This window comes from Scardinius erythrophthalmus (genome assembly GCF_964197995.2).
Source record: "Scardinius erythrophthalmus genome assembly, chromosome: 5".
Classification (NCBI taxonomy): Eukaryota; Metazoa; Chordata; class Actinopteri; order Cypriniformes; family Leuciscidae; genus Scardinius; species Scardinius erythrophthalmus.
In genome coordinates this window covers 32,719,117-32,735,232 of record NC_138225.1, presented here as the reverse complement: position 1 = coordinate 32,735,232, position 16,116 = coordinate 32,719,117, and the positions used below count along the sequence as shown (strand labels likewise).

The window sequence follows — 16,116 nt, the reverse complement described above, 5'->3', positions numbered from 1 at the left end:
CAAAGTGTGCCATGTTATGATGTTCGTCGCAGACATTTATTTGTTTGGCTGGCAGCCTGGCATTCTCAGACAACCGCAAATCCTCTGCTACGTGTATTTATATATCTGCGACACATGTTATGCTATGAGATATGGAGAGGTCAGCCAACACATGTGAGAAAGTCTATTTTATCTCGTAGGAGTGAGTAGCAAGTCCATTAAGTTTTTTATTTTTGCTTTTGTATTGTTCATTTACCGCTTACAGGCATTTGGTCCTACCACACCTCTGCAGTTTATGGGTCATTGAAGTAGTAGTGCACGTGCAGTTCTTTCAGTTGCTTGAATCGAGGCCGGTCTGAAACCTCAACACCGAATCAACAAACACGGATAACAGGATTAATTCGACCGTTACACCACAATAAGTAATCAGAGAATGTCCAACTCGCAGGGAAAGCAAGCGTGTGCTTAACCACACTAACTGGTCAGCTCGCTTTGATGCTGAGTGGAAACTTAGGCCAAGCCCATTTACAGTTAAGCCTCCTCTGCGGAGCCCCAGAAATAGAATCGGCTCCTTTATCACGTACACACATCAGGCGATTTGTGTGTGAGGAGGGGACCACTCGTTTCTGGGCAGCTGTAATTTTAGTACTTCCCCATTGTGAGGGCGATAGCTGGGCCACAAGTGCACAGGGAAGATACTTGTGTGGCTTTTGCAAGGGAAACGGCAGAAGATGGACACTGTTTTGGCCTATAGCGCACTGGTTTTGAATCTGGGATGCCGTTTTCAGTGACTTACAGAACAAGCAACGGCAAAAAAAAAAAAAAAGAAAAAAAAAAGCATGAGATAAATGAGTTTCGTGCTACTTATTGGCCACCTGAATCCCAGCTGTGCTGCTTCTGATCCATAAATCAAGTCGCCGTGGCTCATTCATCACCAGTGTCTAACACACGTCCTTAGTTGAACTCATCGTCTCTTTCTGTCTGCTCTCGACGGGTCACTTAAACTCTTGCTTGGTATTGCTAATCACCAATGGCCAGGCCTGTTTCCAGAATCAAATCACTAAGGGTGCTTCTGAAATTACTGAGGGTGCTCTAGTAAAGTGCAGATGTAGGCAGAGCAACAACGACTCTTTAGCAGTGTACAGTGAGACATTTAAGATTATTTACAAGTCATCACTTTGATCAATAATTGGAATAGAATTTCAAAAATATTTTGCTATCAATATTTTTCTAATTTAAAACTAATTAATCTATTAGTCTGCCTTTAATGCATTACTATTTTAACATGTCATATTTCTATCCTGTACAGAGTTAATCCAGTATTTGTATGTAGATGTCACTTCCGAAACTTTGCAGCATGCAATTGGCCATCGGTCCTCTTAGCAGCATGAAAGACAATAGTTTTATTCAATGGATTATATAGGCTGTAGCCTCGAAAGCGAGCCAAGATCGCTCCCTTTACAATCACTAAAACGCTGTCGCTTTGTCAGTTCATTGCGATCTCACAAAAGTCCATTAAAATCAATGAGGCTGGCAGCAATGCAGAATAAATCTCTTACTTATATCGTGTCTACACTTTGCACTGAACTCAGCACTGAATATAAAAGGGCGTTTTGAGTGGATGAGTGGATTCTGACTTACTTAAACACCTCTGATTGGCCATTGCGTTCAAGAGATCAATAACTATATCTCTGATTGGCTACACTGCTCACCACTGCAAAAACACATTGTAAATAGACACATTTGACATTCTTCAGAGCGCAAACACAAATTTGCACTGGAGCAAATTTTGCCAAATCTGTTTCACCAATATATTATTACAATATCACATGAGGGTGCTCTTGCTTGCGTTTGAGGTTGCTTAGCGATGTGCCTGCCAATGTCAGCGCTCTGGTTGTTAAATAGATCTCAGTCCGTGTGATCTGAGCAGTCCACGTGTTTATGATCGGCTCAGGGTGCACTGTACTGTACAGGCCCCTTTAATTAACCTGCACACATCATGAAATCACATGTTTCTATGGTTACCAGAGCAGAACAGAGGCCAGTCTCTATGAATGGTTCTATCGATCAGTCCTTTTTTGCTGTAATAATTACAGAAAGTGTTTGGATTTTCTCACTGTGTATCGGTCAAATAGCTTGAACCTAAAAAGTTGAAAATGCACAGATATTCAGTAAACATTATATATGGCCCAGATACAAGTTAAGCACAATCAACAGCTTATGTGACATAATTCTGATACCAGCATACATGCTGGAAGTGAATGGGGCCAAAAAAAAGCAGATTTAGGGCCCTATTTTAACGATCTAAGTGCGTGGTCTAAAGCGCAGGGCCCAAGTTCACTTAGAGCGTGTCCGAATCCACTTTTGCTAGTTTAACGGAAAAATGGTTGGCACGCCCAGCGCATGGTCTAAAAGGGTTGTCCCTATTCTCTTAATGAGTAATGGGTGTGTTTTGATTTACGTGCATTAAACCAATCAGACCATGGTAGATTCGCTATTTACATGGCGGAATTTGATAGTGGAAAGACCGAAGCCGTCTCCAGAGCACAAACGGAACTGCTCGTGCGCGAGGTAAAAATGCGCAAGCAGACCATCGACGGGACAAGCCAAATTCCACCATATCTTTATATACACAACAATAATCTTTTACATTGTAATCCTTTTAATTTTAATATTTAGCATGTTTGTGTGCTGCTGTGCGTCCCTGTGTGTTTAATAAGCAGAATGTACGCGCGTTGTGGACCCGCTTTAGGCGCACATTACTAACGCGCTCTTTAAATAACAAAAAAAATATTGTGCCATTGACTTTAGACCAGGTTTCAGTTGGTCAATGGCATAGTCTATTTATGTTGCCTCAAAATAGCAACGCACCAACAATGTGCCAGAACACACCTCGTTTTCATACAAGCACGCCCATGGGCGCACAAATGGGCGCAAATGCATTTGCTATTTAAACAACGTGGCGCAGGATGTGAAAATGATAACTGCGTCAGGCTGAAACTAGCAAAAAACACTTGCATCGCGCTTGGCGCTGCATTGCGCTGCATTGCGCCGGGTGTAAGATAGGGCCCTTAAAGATTTTAAGTAATAGTTAAAAAGTAATAGAGTAATATTTAAAAAGATTTAAAAACAGAAATATGTAGCTTATAACTTTATAAAAGCAGGTACATTAATTCATCTGTTAAATCTTAGACGTAAAGCTGCTTAAATTATTATTTTTACAGTAGTTTATGGCATTGCGTCAAAGTTATAACTTTACATGGAAACTTTAAATACAATGTTATTATTAGAAAAGAATTCTTAGTAAAATGGTGTTATTCTATAGAAAGATTTTAATGTGCATGAATTGCCCGTTCACTTCTATTGTAAGTATTGCATTGTAAACTAGATTACTGTTTTTTTGTTGTTGTTTTTTTAGAGAGAGAGAGAGAGAGCGAGAGAGAGAGAAAAGCGGAGATGAGTTGAAATAATTTTTTGTGGCAATCAGCATTATGCCACGAGTGCTGTCGATTGAGCTCAACTTGTACTGAGCCTGTTATATTCCTTCATAAGTGTGGAAATGTATTTTAAGGGGATCAAACGCAGTTTTATTTCCTCATCTCCACTGCGAACAATGAAGTGTGGCTGTTTAAGTGTTTAGAGAAGAGCTCCAGCCAGCTGTTTTTCGAGCCCTGTACTTCACTATGTATGAGGAGACAGGAAATGCATCAGTGCACATGGCACTATACGTACATCCACCCGCTCACACTTGTACTAACACAATCTCTCACAATCACAGTTGCTCTTCCTGGTTCCCAACTCATGTCCTCCTTCTTTTCCTTGAATCGTGCAAATTGCGCTTTCAAGACTTCTCATTTGAAAACAACAAAAAACATCGCCTTCAAATTATAGAAAGATCACCGGGGCGAAATTGCTGAGGACGACATCTGCGTCTAGTTTTCCTCTCGAGTGTATGATTGGGAAATTCATTTATGTCTACCGTATAATTCCTAACCCTCTTTTAAGTGGCAAAAGCCATGCAGCACTTCACATTTTCCCCCTCGAAAGCAAAAAAGAAAAGAAGAGGGATTTGGTTTGAAACAAAGACTCTGTACTTCTTTTCTCGATCCCTCCTATTTTTTAGGAGTTGGGTTAGCAATTGTGGATGAGGAATAAAGATTGCTTGTCTGATCCACTTCTGGTAGTCATAAGAGAAAGCCACATGTGCACACATGTATTTATCATTGATTGCCAAATGACGACCTTCACTGTCAGTAGTTAAGGCCCATGCATTTTATGTCATTCATAGAGACTGCTGCCTTGGGAAATGAGATGTGATAGTGGAAACCTTCCCATTGTGCTCCAGATGGGACTTGGAGTGATCCTTTACAGTTGAAATAAAGGGTCTTGAAATGACTGGAATATTCAAAATCCAAATGAATTTAATTAATATAAAGTGTTGGAACAAAACCAGTGGTGTTCTGCTAAAAAATAACAATAATACAGAACTAAAATGTTTTACCTAATGAAGTTTTTACTGTTTTGCTCTCATTTGACATCAGCTCTTAAAGCACCATGAGTTACCAATGCCACCTGTCTCTATTCATCAAACACCTGCCTCCTTACCGCAAAACCACAAGAGGAACAAAATGAGCCTCACATCTATCCTCTCTCTATTTATCTTTATCTACCCACACTCCACATTTTCATCTCTCAACTTTTTTAAAGAGACATGATGCTGCAACAGTTTGCTCTGAAACAAACATTTTAGCAGTCTTCATGAATCCACCATAGCTGAAGACCAAAGACCTCACTTAAAAGAGACGAGGAGAGGATCAGTGACTTGCATCGTAGTTTTCACCATAATTCATGTCATAAAGAAAATATTAGCACTATTAATTAATAAAAAATAAAAATAAACTATTAATCCTACCAAAGTGGATTTTTTTTCTTTTCTTTTTTTTTCGGTAAATGTTTTCCTAAATATCAGATGGTGTTGACAAAAAAAGTAGGTGACAAAACTGTGAAGCTTTATGAAAAAGGTATATTTTTAATGAACCATATCATTTTCTCCAGCAGTAGTTTAGTTTAGTATAGTTTTTACTTTATAAAAAAAACAAACAAAAAAAACATGTTTAAGCTAAATATTAAGCTTATTATATTTAAAAATATATATTTTATTTATTTATTTATAATTTATTTTTGTATTATATTTTATATCTATATAAAGTATTGAATTTTTAAGGGGTTTAAGGGATAATGAGTGATCATGTAACGTCATAATTTTGATGAAGAAAATAAATTGTATTTAATCTCTGCTTATTTTCAAAGTTAAAATGTTACTGTTTTAAAACAAATATTTTCAGAACTTGTTTTATCTTATTAATCTTAAGAATCAGTGACAAAATTATGTAGCTTATCCGTGACAATCGGTTGAACTGAGAGCTTGGATCTTTTTACTCGTGCAGAGGCAGAGAAAAAAAAAATATTTTGAATCATAATAATTTCATGAGTGAAAATCATCTGAGCGTGACGGGGTGATTTGGGGTAGCTGAATTAGTCTGGCTTGGTTTGATGGAGGGTGAAAGAGAGGGTGTGTTGACCAAGTGCTTGGTACAAATGAATGAGTGGTGGTGGAGGTGAAAGTTGGGTGAAATGGTGTGGAAACATTGAATTGAAAGAGCACATTCTTGGTGAAAGATGGTTGCAATACTCCAGAACGGATAAAACAGTGTTTAATGGCTGCATGTGGTGAAGGCTCACTGGAACCGTGTGGAGAGCTGCAGACAGGCTTGAATGGAAGCTTCACAGTAGATGACGGTGGAAATTATGCATTCTGGTGCAGGCGAGAGAGTGAAATGAAGCTTGCTTAAATTGGGTGCCATGGTGAAAGTTTGATGTACTCAATTTGGCTCTGTTGTGTCTAACGCCTTTTCCCCCTCCCTTTCCGTCTCTCATTAGGAAATGGCTATGGAAACCACCGTAACTCTCCAGGACTTCTGGTGTCCTCCGGGGGAATGAACAAGAGCATGCAGGCCAAGTCCCCTCCACCGGTGAACCTGGGGATGAACAGCCGTAAGCCTGACCTACGAGTGCTCATCCCACCCGGGGCAAAGAACAACATGCCCTCCATCGTAAGTGTGTTGTGTTGAATTGTACTAACAGCCACGATAGTACCACATCCATAAAACCACACGCCTCGGTTCCTTCGTGATCCTCCGTGGTTCTCCTCTCCTTTCTTCTCATTTCCTCTCCAGCAGTTTCATTATCTAATAAGCACAGGTTAGAGTTCTATTAGAAACATCATACTTAGTCTCCTCAGCAGCTTTGGTGTTGTTTGGTGAAGTACGCGTCTGTAGCTTCACATAGTGTCGTAGGCGGTTATCAGCTGCACTCACTGTCAGTCAATGACACTAATTCTGGATTTATCACCCTCCCTTTACTGCCATCAGTCTGAGGATGTTGACCTTCTATTGGTAAGTGACACTGTCACTCAAACCGGTGACATGCGTAGGCTAGTAGATCTGAAGGCCATTTGTCATCCTCATACACATAAAATGATCAGACCAGTAGTGTGTGGTCAGATGTTGTTTAGCTTATTGTTCGAATGCCAATAGGGCGATGCACAAGTGCTTAAACGCAATTTCGTATTAGTGAACTAAGAACATCTACACAACCAAGCTCCAGAGTGACATCTAGTGGTTATAAGAGTCGTCTCGTTCTCAGGTCTTATTGACCCCTTCATGTCCATCTCTGCTTATCGCTGCTTTTCTTTTCTTAATCTCTGTCGCATCATTCAGTCATCAAGCCAGAAAAAAAAAACAAAAAAAACATCTCCAACCCCTCTTTTACTGGTTCTGTTGCCTTGGAGACCTTGAGTTTCTATAGCGACCAAGTGCCCTATGCGGGATTGTAAATCATAGGTTGAGATGGTTCAGTGGTGCTTCATGTCAAATGGCCATTTTTTTCCTTCATTATTTTGGTGGGCGGCGCTCCCTCGTTTGTTTGATGAAGATACAGATGTTCAAGCCTCTTGACGTGACAAGTCACCTGTATGTGTTCTTCTGCTCTCTTCCTCTTCTTATAGAACCAGAGAATAAACAACTCTCAGTCTGCACAGTCACTGGCGACCCCAGTGGTTTCTGTAGCGACGCCCACTCTACCGGGGCAGGGAATGGGCGGTTACCCATCAGCCATTTCCACCTCATATGGTACTGGTAGGTACCTCAACTACACTAAAACTCACAACACGTTATACACACATTATGTTTTACTATATATATATATATATATATATATATATATATATATATATATATATATATATATATAAATATATATATATATATTATAGTTATATTATACCATTAAATTTAGTCATTTTAATGTTTAATGTTTATTAATAAATAGATTAATATATAATTTAATACAATTTAAAATACTGTTCAGTGATCTATTACTACTGTAATTACTGTAAATGAACATAATCAGATGTAAAAATTAACATAAATATTTTTAATTAGAATTTCATATTGCTTTTTTTTATTATTATTTAGCTCTTTTTATATTAATTAAACCCAGACTAAATTAATTCAGAATCTCTTTTTTTTTTTTTTTTTTGTCTAGTCTGTGTGTAGCTCTGTCTCTCCAGCAGGCGGAGCCATTGTTATCTAAAAAAGCAGCATCAATTGTTTAGGATGCAAATATTAACCCTGATCATGCGTTTTTCTTCTAGAATATTCTCTGAGCAGTGCAGATCTGTCCTCTATATCTGGCTTCAACAGTGCCAACACTCTGCATCTGGGCTCAATGAGCGGATGGCAGCAACATCAGATTCAGAACATGCAGCACTCTGCTCTCAGTCAGCTGGGGTGAGTCACACACACACACGCACACACACACACACACACACACACACACACACACACACACACACACACACACACACACACACACACACACACACCAATACACACATTAATCACCAATACACACATCAATCCTTATGCACTTAAAGGTACACTATGTAACTTTTAGCCCTCTAGTGATTAAAAAAACAAAAGTACATGCATTTTGCAGAAGAACATTGTTTTGGTTGTGCTTGGCCTTTGCGAATATGAATATTGTTATCCTACTGCTCATAAAACATTAACTACTTGGATTAAGAGATATATCTCTATATACTGTAAGAGATATAGGTATATAGTTAGTATATAGAGATATAGTTATCCTTTACTAGGATAAAGAGATAAGAAATCATAACTAGGATTAAGAGATAAACAATCCTTTAGATGGAAAGGATCTCAAGCTGTCTAGCTGAAGACGTTACTGTAGCTTTACCCATTAATAGACACGGTACTTCCTTGAAAATAAACTCCAGCACAGCACTACAACAACCATAATGAAGTGGCCCTTCACAATAGATAATGCTTTACAATAAACTATGTTGGAGAGCTACATATGGCAATTTATTTGTTCAATAAAATACCTTACTCACGTGTTGAGTAATAAAAACACCATCTCCACGTCGCTTTTACAACATTTCAGATCCCTCAGTTCTCAGCAAGAGAACCAAGAGACTTTCCTCTGTTCGGCGTTTGTTTAAAACAGGTGATTCCCTGGAGGTTGGAGATTTAGCTGCTCCATGTCAACCTTTAAAGGAGAACTCCGGTCAATTTTAACATTGAGCTCATTTTTTTGTACATTTGGAGTGCTGTCAATACAGAGAACAACAACAAAAATTGGTGTTGCCTACACCGAGTTATTCTATTTTTAAAATTTGCACCCTGTTGACTTCAAAGGGGCAAGTTTTAAACCTGCTTTTAGCCTCTTAACATCCTTGATGTGTCATCACAAAGTAGTCGATTGCCGAGTTCACGCGCGTGATCATAGGTACTAAACCTATGCGCGTGAACTCGGCAATCGACTACTTTGGACTTCACTCGAAAACAGGATGTAAGCACAGGTATTTGCGCTGGCTTAAATAACATCATTTTTATACATTTCTTTCACATCTACTGCAGTCAGATTCACCCGTGTTCACTCAGAAGGAATCACTCACATTTTCTGTGCACTTGTAATGACACATCAAGGATGTTAAGAGCCTAAAAGCAGGTTTAGTACTTGCCCCATTGAAGTCAACAGGGTGCAAATTTTAAAAATAGAATAACTCGGTGTAGGCAACACCGATTTTTGTCGTTGTTCTCTGTATTGACAGCACTCCAAATGTACAAAAAAATGAGCTCAATGTTAAAATTGACCGGAGGTCTCATTTAATGCTCATTGTGACAACTCCCACACCATACTCACGTCAAAGTAGCCGGAACAACTTTTCTCAATTTACAGATTTGATAAGACACGCACAAGCGAGTGACGTATGCCCAATTTCCAGCGAAAAACATGTGGACAAGTGTAAAATATAAACACTTATAATAGGCTTAGCATAGTGAATCAGGTCAAACATACGTTTTAGAAGAAGAATTGATGAGGTATGAGGTAACGACAGCAAAAAAAACCCTACATAGTATACCTTTAATATGTGCAACTTTCTCGCACTTTCTCTTACTGTTCTTTGTCACTATATAGGAAGTAAACATCTCTTTATTTTCTATAGTAATGCAGCGTTTTCTTTCTGCAGCAACCATGTTGGAGTATTTTTAGACAAATGTCACTGATTTGATTGTATCTCTGCCACCTGTGTACAGGAGTGCACGAGCACTCGTTCCGATCCGTAACCCCCTTCATTTCCTTTCCTTCCTACAGAAATTGCTCTAGCTCTCACTTATGTCAGGGTTCAAATCTCTCCCTGCCCTCTACTCAAAGCCTGCACATCAAGTCCGAACCTGTTTCTCCTCCTAGAGATCGATCCAGCAGCACCACACCAGGCGGCTACGGCCAGCTACCGTCTCACCAGCAGCACCAGGGCCCGCTCACACAGGGGCGCCAGGACTCGGGACGCTCCCCGGCCGACAGCCTCAGTAGCTGCGGCAGCTCGCACGAGGGCAGCGACCGCGACGATCACCGTCCCGACTTCCATTCGCCCTTAGGATTGGGCCGGCCCGGCCTGGACGAGCAAGACAGCCCATCCATCAAGCGCGTCCGCCTCTCGGAGGGGTGGGCCACATGATAAGCGATGCCCCCCTTGGACAGCCCAATCCTCGACCTTGACCTCCCCGCGCGATGCCACGTGGTTCCACGGCGCCTCACTCGTTCTCGCTTTCTCTCTGCCGTTTCTGACAAGTCACAATCATTGCTCTCCCCTTATTCTCTGATTTGCCGTGGAGAGGGGAGGAAGTGCTCTCGAAATGACCTGTAACATTTGTTTTTAACTATTATTATTTCATCAGAGTGTGTCTGGTATACGTATTGTTGTGATTGACGGGTTTTCAGGGAGGGAAACATGAAGGAGGACTAGTACAAACCGGGTCGGGGAGGGTTTAGTGGGCGGGCTACTATGCATTACTTGTGCAGTGTGTGGAATACAATGTAAAGAATTACCAGATATGCATATATATTTACACGTTGTGTAGGTGTACATGTATGCAGAGTAAGAAACCAACAAAAAGTGTCAGGTACTCTTGGATCTTTTTTTCTTTGGTCTTTTTTTTGTTGTAAAGTACTTGCCTCAGTGATGTTCAGCCACACGAGGAACACAGCAGAGAGGTGACAGCTTAGCACTTGAGTTGTTGTACCAGTACAATATGTACAGATTCCTTTTTTTTTCTTCTTTTTTTTGTTTTTGTGCCACTCTATTCCGAGGGCTCCTTCGCTAAATGTATGTTATGGGTGACAATGTCATGTTGCAGGTTCAACGTATTGTACATAGAGACAAGGCTGGGACACGGGGGGAAGGGTCAAGGTTGGTAAATATTGCTGATTTCACACAAACAAAACTGTTATGCAAGAATTTCGAAGGATTGTACAGATATATGTGCAGGTTCCTTGGTTAAGTTATGGGGGAGTGGGTATTTCAGGAAACAAAAACTCTCCTGCTGAAGGAAATAGCAGGACAGAGTGGCATCGCCAAGGTGAAGGACTTTAAATTAAGAGCCATGTTTCTTCAGTCTGATGACATTTAAACCTAGGACTTGCAGTTGTTGTTCAGTATTAAAAGAGGAAAAAGAGGAAAAAAAAATGTATGATACACTTGCTTCTATTTTCATATCAAAAAGGAATACAATGCAAAGCATTTTTGTGGCTTTTTGTAGTTTATAAGAGCCAGAATGTGTTTTGATAGCTTTGCTTATACGAGAAATGATAGTAAAAGAACGGGAAACCTTGGGCTTTTTAACCATAAGCCATGAAATCTGAGACAGTGAATCCTTGCTTTGCTCAATGGTTTTTTTTTTTCTCTTTCTCTCCCTCTCTCTCTCGCTCTCTCTCTCTCTCTCTTTGTAGAAGTTTTGTTTTTAAACGTGTATTTCTAAGTATATTGAATAATAATATTAAGAATCTTTTTAAAGAATCTGTGAAATTAACATGCTTGTGTATAGCTTTCTAATATATGAATATATATGATAAAAAAAAAATTATGGTCATAACTTTTTTCCCCTTTACAGGGAATATGTGCAGTTGCACACGTTTTTTTTTTTTTTTTTTTTTTTTCTTCACCGGACTGAGTCTTTCAGGGGCAAATACATTCAGAATTACATTTTAAAATTGAAGTCACACTCACAAATATGCCCCCCTTTTTTATAAAGCACAAGATATTTGTCCTGGTCTGGAATATTCACAACCTTTTAAAGTTTCCCGTGTCACATTAATCGGCATTGCACTGAAGATTCTATAATATAAGACGGCACAGTCATAGATACCTCATGACTGCTTGTGCAAGCTTGTATCATCATTTAGTGGATTGTGACTAGTTTTGTTCAGTTGTTATACATATCTATAATTGTGCATTCTGTGATTTTGACAGGACATATGTTAGTCTGTTTTTTCTACCAAAGACAAAAAAGTGATGTTGTGTTTGCCGATCCATTATCCTTTCTGGGTTTGAGACCATTGTGTTTCTTCACAAGTTGTTCATGCTAGTGGCTGGTACCTCTGACTCACCCTCCCAGTGCCTCAGATTACCTTTCAATGAGTTGGTCTTGTCGAGAATTTGGAACGTTCTCCTCTAACTAACGAGTGTACAGTATTGTGAAACAATGCCATTGTTTGTTATATAGATTTCAACTGTCAATATATGACTCTCCGGTTATTTTTATTTAAAAAAAAACTTTTTTGCTTTTTTTTTTTTTTTTTTTGATTGAGCTTTTCTGTTTCTCTCTCTCTCTCTCTCTCTCTCTCTCTCTCTCTCTCTCTCTCTCTCTCTCTCTCTCTCTCTCTCTCTCTCTCTCTCTCGTGTTGTTTCCATTAAGTATATAAATAACAAAATAAAAAAAAATAAAAAAAATGCTGAAAAATTCTGTAGTAACAAATGTAGCTTGTATAAACCTACAATGGGTAAGGTTGAAAGAAAGTGTCTTTTTGTTTTCTAACCAGGAGAAAGAGGCTTTCAGCGGCACAAGCTGGACTTTGTCGCCACTTGAAGACAAGATGTCATTAAATTAAAACCACATCTCTGTATCTCAAGGGACTTGATTCAGCTGTATGTAGTAAAAAGTAATGTATGGAATAAAAATTGTTTCTCCTGCTGGGACTAAAAAAAAAAAGGTATTTGTATTTTGAAGAGAATTCAGTAAAGTTACTGGCTTTCTTAGTTACACAGACGTCCTGGTGTGATTTTATTGTGTTCTGTCCCTCGCCTTGATTGCAAGATAGCTTTGTGAAAATGTTTTTAGCCAGGTAGCTCTAAATCAAACATAAAGTTATTAATCACAGAAGCATCCATGCAGAATAATAAGGCTATTATGTTTTTATGCAGCAAAAGAGACTGTGGTCATTATGTCTGGGCATATCTTCACACAGAGGCTACACACACACAAGGCTTTACCGCTTTGGATTTTCCAAATAAAATAGGCCTATTAGATCATATTTGTCATTCACACATTCATTAAACCACTCAGAACATTTTCGTTGTTGCCAAATCTTGTTGACATAAATTTCATCATGTGTAGGCTCCGTGTTTGTTAGCGTTTTTTTGTGTGTTTGTTTGTTTGTTTTTCGATTGTAGGCCCGCTTTTAGAGATCCTAAAGAATGCCCTGAATCTTAAAATATTTCATTGAATTAACTCTCCAAGTATAGGCTATCACTCGAAAATCTACGATAGACCGAGTCTGTAAACGTAAAATAAAAAAGTCGCTGTCAGACTGTTTTTTTTTTTTAGCCAATCAGAAGGCTTTCAGCGTCTTTCTGTCGCGTGCACAGTGTCCAGTCCATATATGGAAACCGGAAGTTGAGAGCGCGATAGTAGATGAACTTTGGGGCACTTTCATGAGTTTGAAGGATGCAAAACCACGGCACGTACCAGATTTCTCACCTGTCAAGAACGGCCTACACAGGTAAACATCCTAAAAGGAACACTGGGAGTAAAATAAAGAGACCCAAAAGTCATTAAACATTGGTAAATATCGTCATGTTTGAGGGAGGTAAGAGCTTAAAAACGGTTAAGCAAACTTTAACAAGGTTAATATTAACGACGTTTTTCGCTTTGCTTCTGCTTTAAAAAGTAAACATAGGCTATATTGTCTGGTCAGCATGGTAACAGCAGCGTGACAGGGTTGTGCAACGAGGGGCGTTGGTGGTTTTTATAATGAACATTCTAGAATGGCTGACTTCGCCCACTACACCTGCCTGTCATTCATAAAAAATATTTAGCTCCTGCACATTAAGCAGATAACATATGTTTGTCATTTTAAATTCCAACCAAAAAGCTAACATATAGCCTGTTTATTAGTAAATTTGTAATAGACTAGGCTATAGATTTAATATGTGAGTCGACTTGTGAATATGTAATGGTTTATTAATCTTTAAATAGGCCTATTGTATAAAAATAATGAAAAAATGTCAGATCTGAAGTGACCCAATGCAAATGAATTGCATTATTGTGGAAACATATAGAGTGTTGAAGAGACAATGAATCCTTTTGGCCACAAGATGTCACCATTGTTCACATTTTAAAATATTATGACCTCTTTTATTTGATTGCGTTCACACGCTTATATACGATGAAACAGAGATTACCGAACTAATCACTGTCCGCTGCTTTAAACGATATTTATAGGCTACTGCACAAATTCGGCATAGACTACACATTCATACTCTTCGATTAGGCTTTCATTTGAATGTGTATTTTGTTTGTATTGGATTTTAATTGTATATGCTATTTGTTTTGATTGCATTTTAAGAGATTTCTAGCTAGGCTATTTTATCATTAATTGCTGTTGGCTCAAAATAGGCTAGAACATTTGTAGTGCATAAAAGAGGCCAATTTCATCACATATATTCTTATCAGATGTAAGGACAGTATATTCCCTGTGTATGCATTCTCTAACGTTGATACCTGGTTTATATATATATATATATATAAGTAGTCGTATATAAAACATAACATGTTATATCTAAAATGTAAGTGTTTTTGAAAGTCTGTATAATGATCGAGAAGAAAGTCACAACAAAGAGATTATTTCAACGTTTAATCAACAGGTTTTCGTCAGGCATTCTGTCTTCTTTATATGCAGCATGACAGAACATTTTCTCATTTAAATCACACTTTCAGAAACCTTTCAAAACACATTGTATAAACACAAACGAAAGAAAGAGAATCAATCAAAGCCGCACTTTACTTTTGAAAGAATTAGCAGTTTACATTTCCTGCCAATTAAATCTTGGTTTGAAGTTTAGATTATATGAACAATTAGGTAATAACCGCGGTTTTCCAAACACACACAATTAACACATTAACACGTAGGCCACAAAAAAGTTTTTTTTTTTTTTGTAAACCGTATTTTGATAATCCCATCCCAAATTCGATTAAACATTTGAACGATGTGAAACTAATAAGCTCATTCTGACTCCATACATAATTGAAAATGAATTTTGCTTCAAGATTCAAAGGAGGCTTTCTGCAGAAAATGAACGAAAACATGCAATAGCAGTTCCTCTGGATTTAAAGAAAGAAGAAAAAACTACGTTCCTTTTAAGCTACACGGCCTTTGGTCATTTTTAATCAGCCATATGCAATATGTAATTTTTGATTCCTCTTAGCTACATTATTGCAGATGATCTGGCAATAATAGCTCATCGAAAATTACTAAATTACCAGATGAATATTATAATAAATAGGCCTAAATATAATTTTAAAATATAAGGCCCTGCATAAAATCAATACAAATGTCGAAACACCTCGAATACATTTGATTTGAATACAATGCATTTTTAACTAGCCTACATCAAGTAAATATGGTAAGTTTAACGTTGTTATATGAAGATGAAATCGAATGGGCAACATTATAGTGTTAGAAGTTTGAAAACTGTTATCACAATGTAAAAAAAAAACAATAAAAAAAAACATTAAGGCTCATAAATGCATCATAATGATTACGCATTTATAATCTGTCGTATTGGCCATCAGTGCCTGCGACTTTTTAGAGAAGTAAGACTTTGAAATGGCTCTTTGTTTTCCAGCTCATTTCCTGGCTTTATTAAAGGCTCTGGCTTAAGTGGACGCGGAGAGAATGAACGAGCAGGACTTTCCTCCATAATTCCCACAGTTGTCCGACAACCTCGCAGTATTGCATATCATTTCGAGTAAGAGCTGTTAGTCATCACTCATAATTGAGGCCGACAAAAATATAACCGGATCTAACAAAGAAATCTCTCATAAACCGAGTATTTGGATATATGGTGTGAAAACTGTTGCGTTATGTGCTGAATTTTATTTCCCAAAAATAGTACATTTTGAAACGTGTCTACGAAAAGAAATGGACGCAAAACTCCTATAATTTAAAGAAAGCGATTATTTCTTTATATTTAGGCTACTTCAATAGTTGCTTACAATTTGAAATCGTTGTAGCCTCAATTCGTTATGATAACTAGTCTATTTAGATGGAAGCTTTTATAGAAAAAAGAAAACCTTATGCACAAACAAATATAATTATAATGATAGATTGCTTTTAATTTGTGAATGGTATCGCATGGAATTATCGCATGTGTCCAACTGAAATCGTTCCATTTGTTTCTGCAGCAGTTTCCGTTATGTGCATTGCACCACT

At 38.2% G+C, this 16,116-nt stretch overlaps 1 protein-coding gene across 6 annotated transcripts in view; it reads left to right on the top strand.

Annotated features, from left to right (window-relative positions):
• The window catches only part of LOC308691583 (myocyte-specific enhancer factor 2C-like), a 66,688-nt gene extending 55,212 nt beyond the window's left edge, over positions 1-11,476 (top strand). For all 6 annotated transcript variants that reach the window (XM_081366958.1, XM_081366956.1, XM_081366961.1 and 3 more), the window contains 4 exons: positions 5,920-6,092; positions 7,046-7,175; positions 7,694-7,829; positions 9,721-11,476. In XM_081366958.1, coding sequence (XP_081223084.1) covers positions 5,920-6,092; positions 7,046-7,175; positions 7,694-7,829; positions 9,721-10,084 — 803 coding nt within the window. In that variant the 3' untranslated portion in view covers positions 10,085-11,476. The remainder of the gene's footprint in view (positions 1-5,919; positions 6,093-7,045; positions 7,176-7,693; positions 7,830-9,720) is intronic.
• The last annotated feature ends 4,640 nt before the right edge of the window (positions 11,477-16,116 follow it).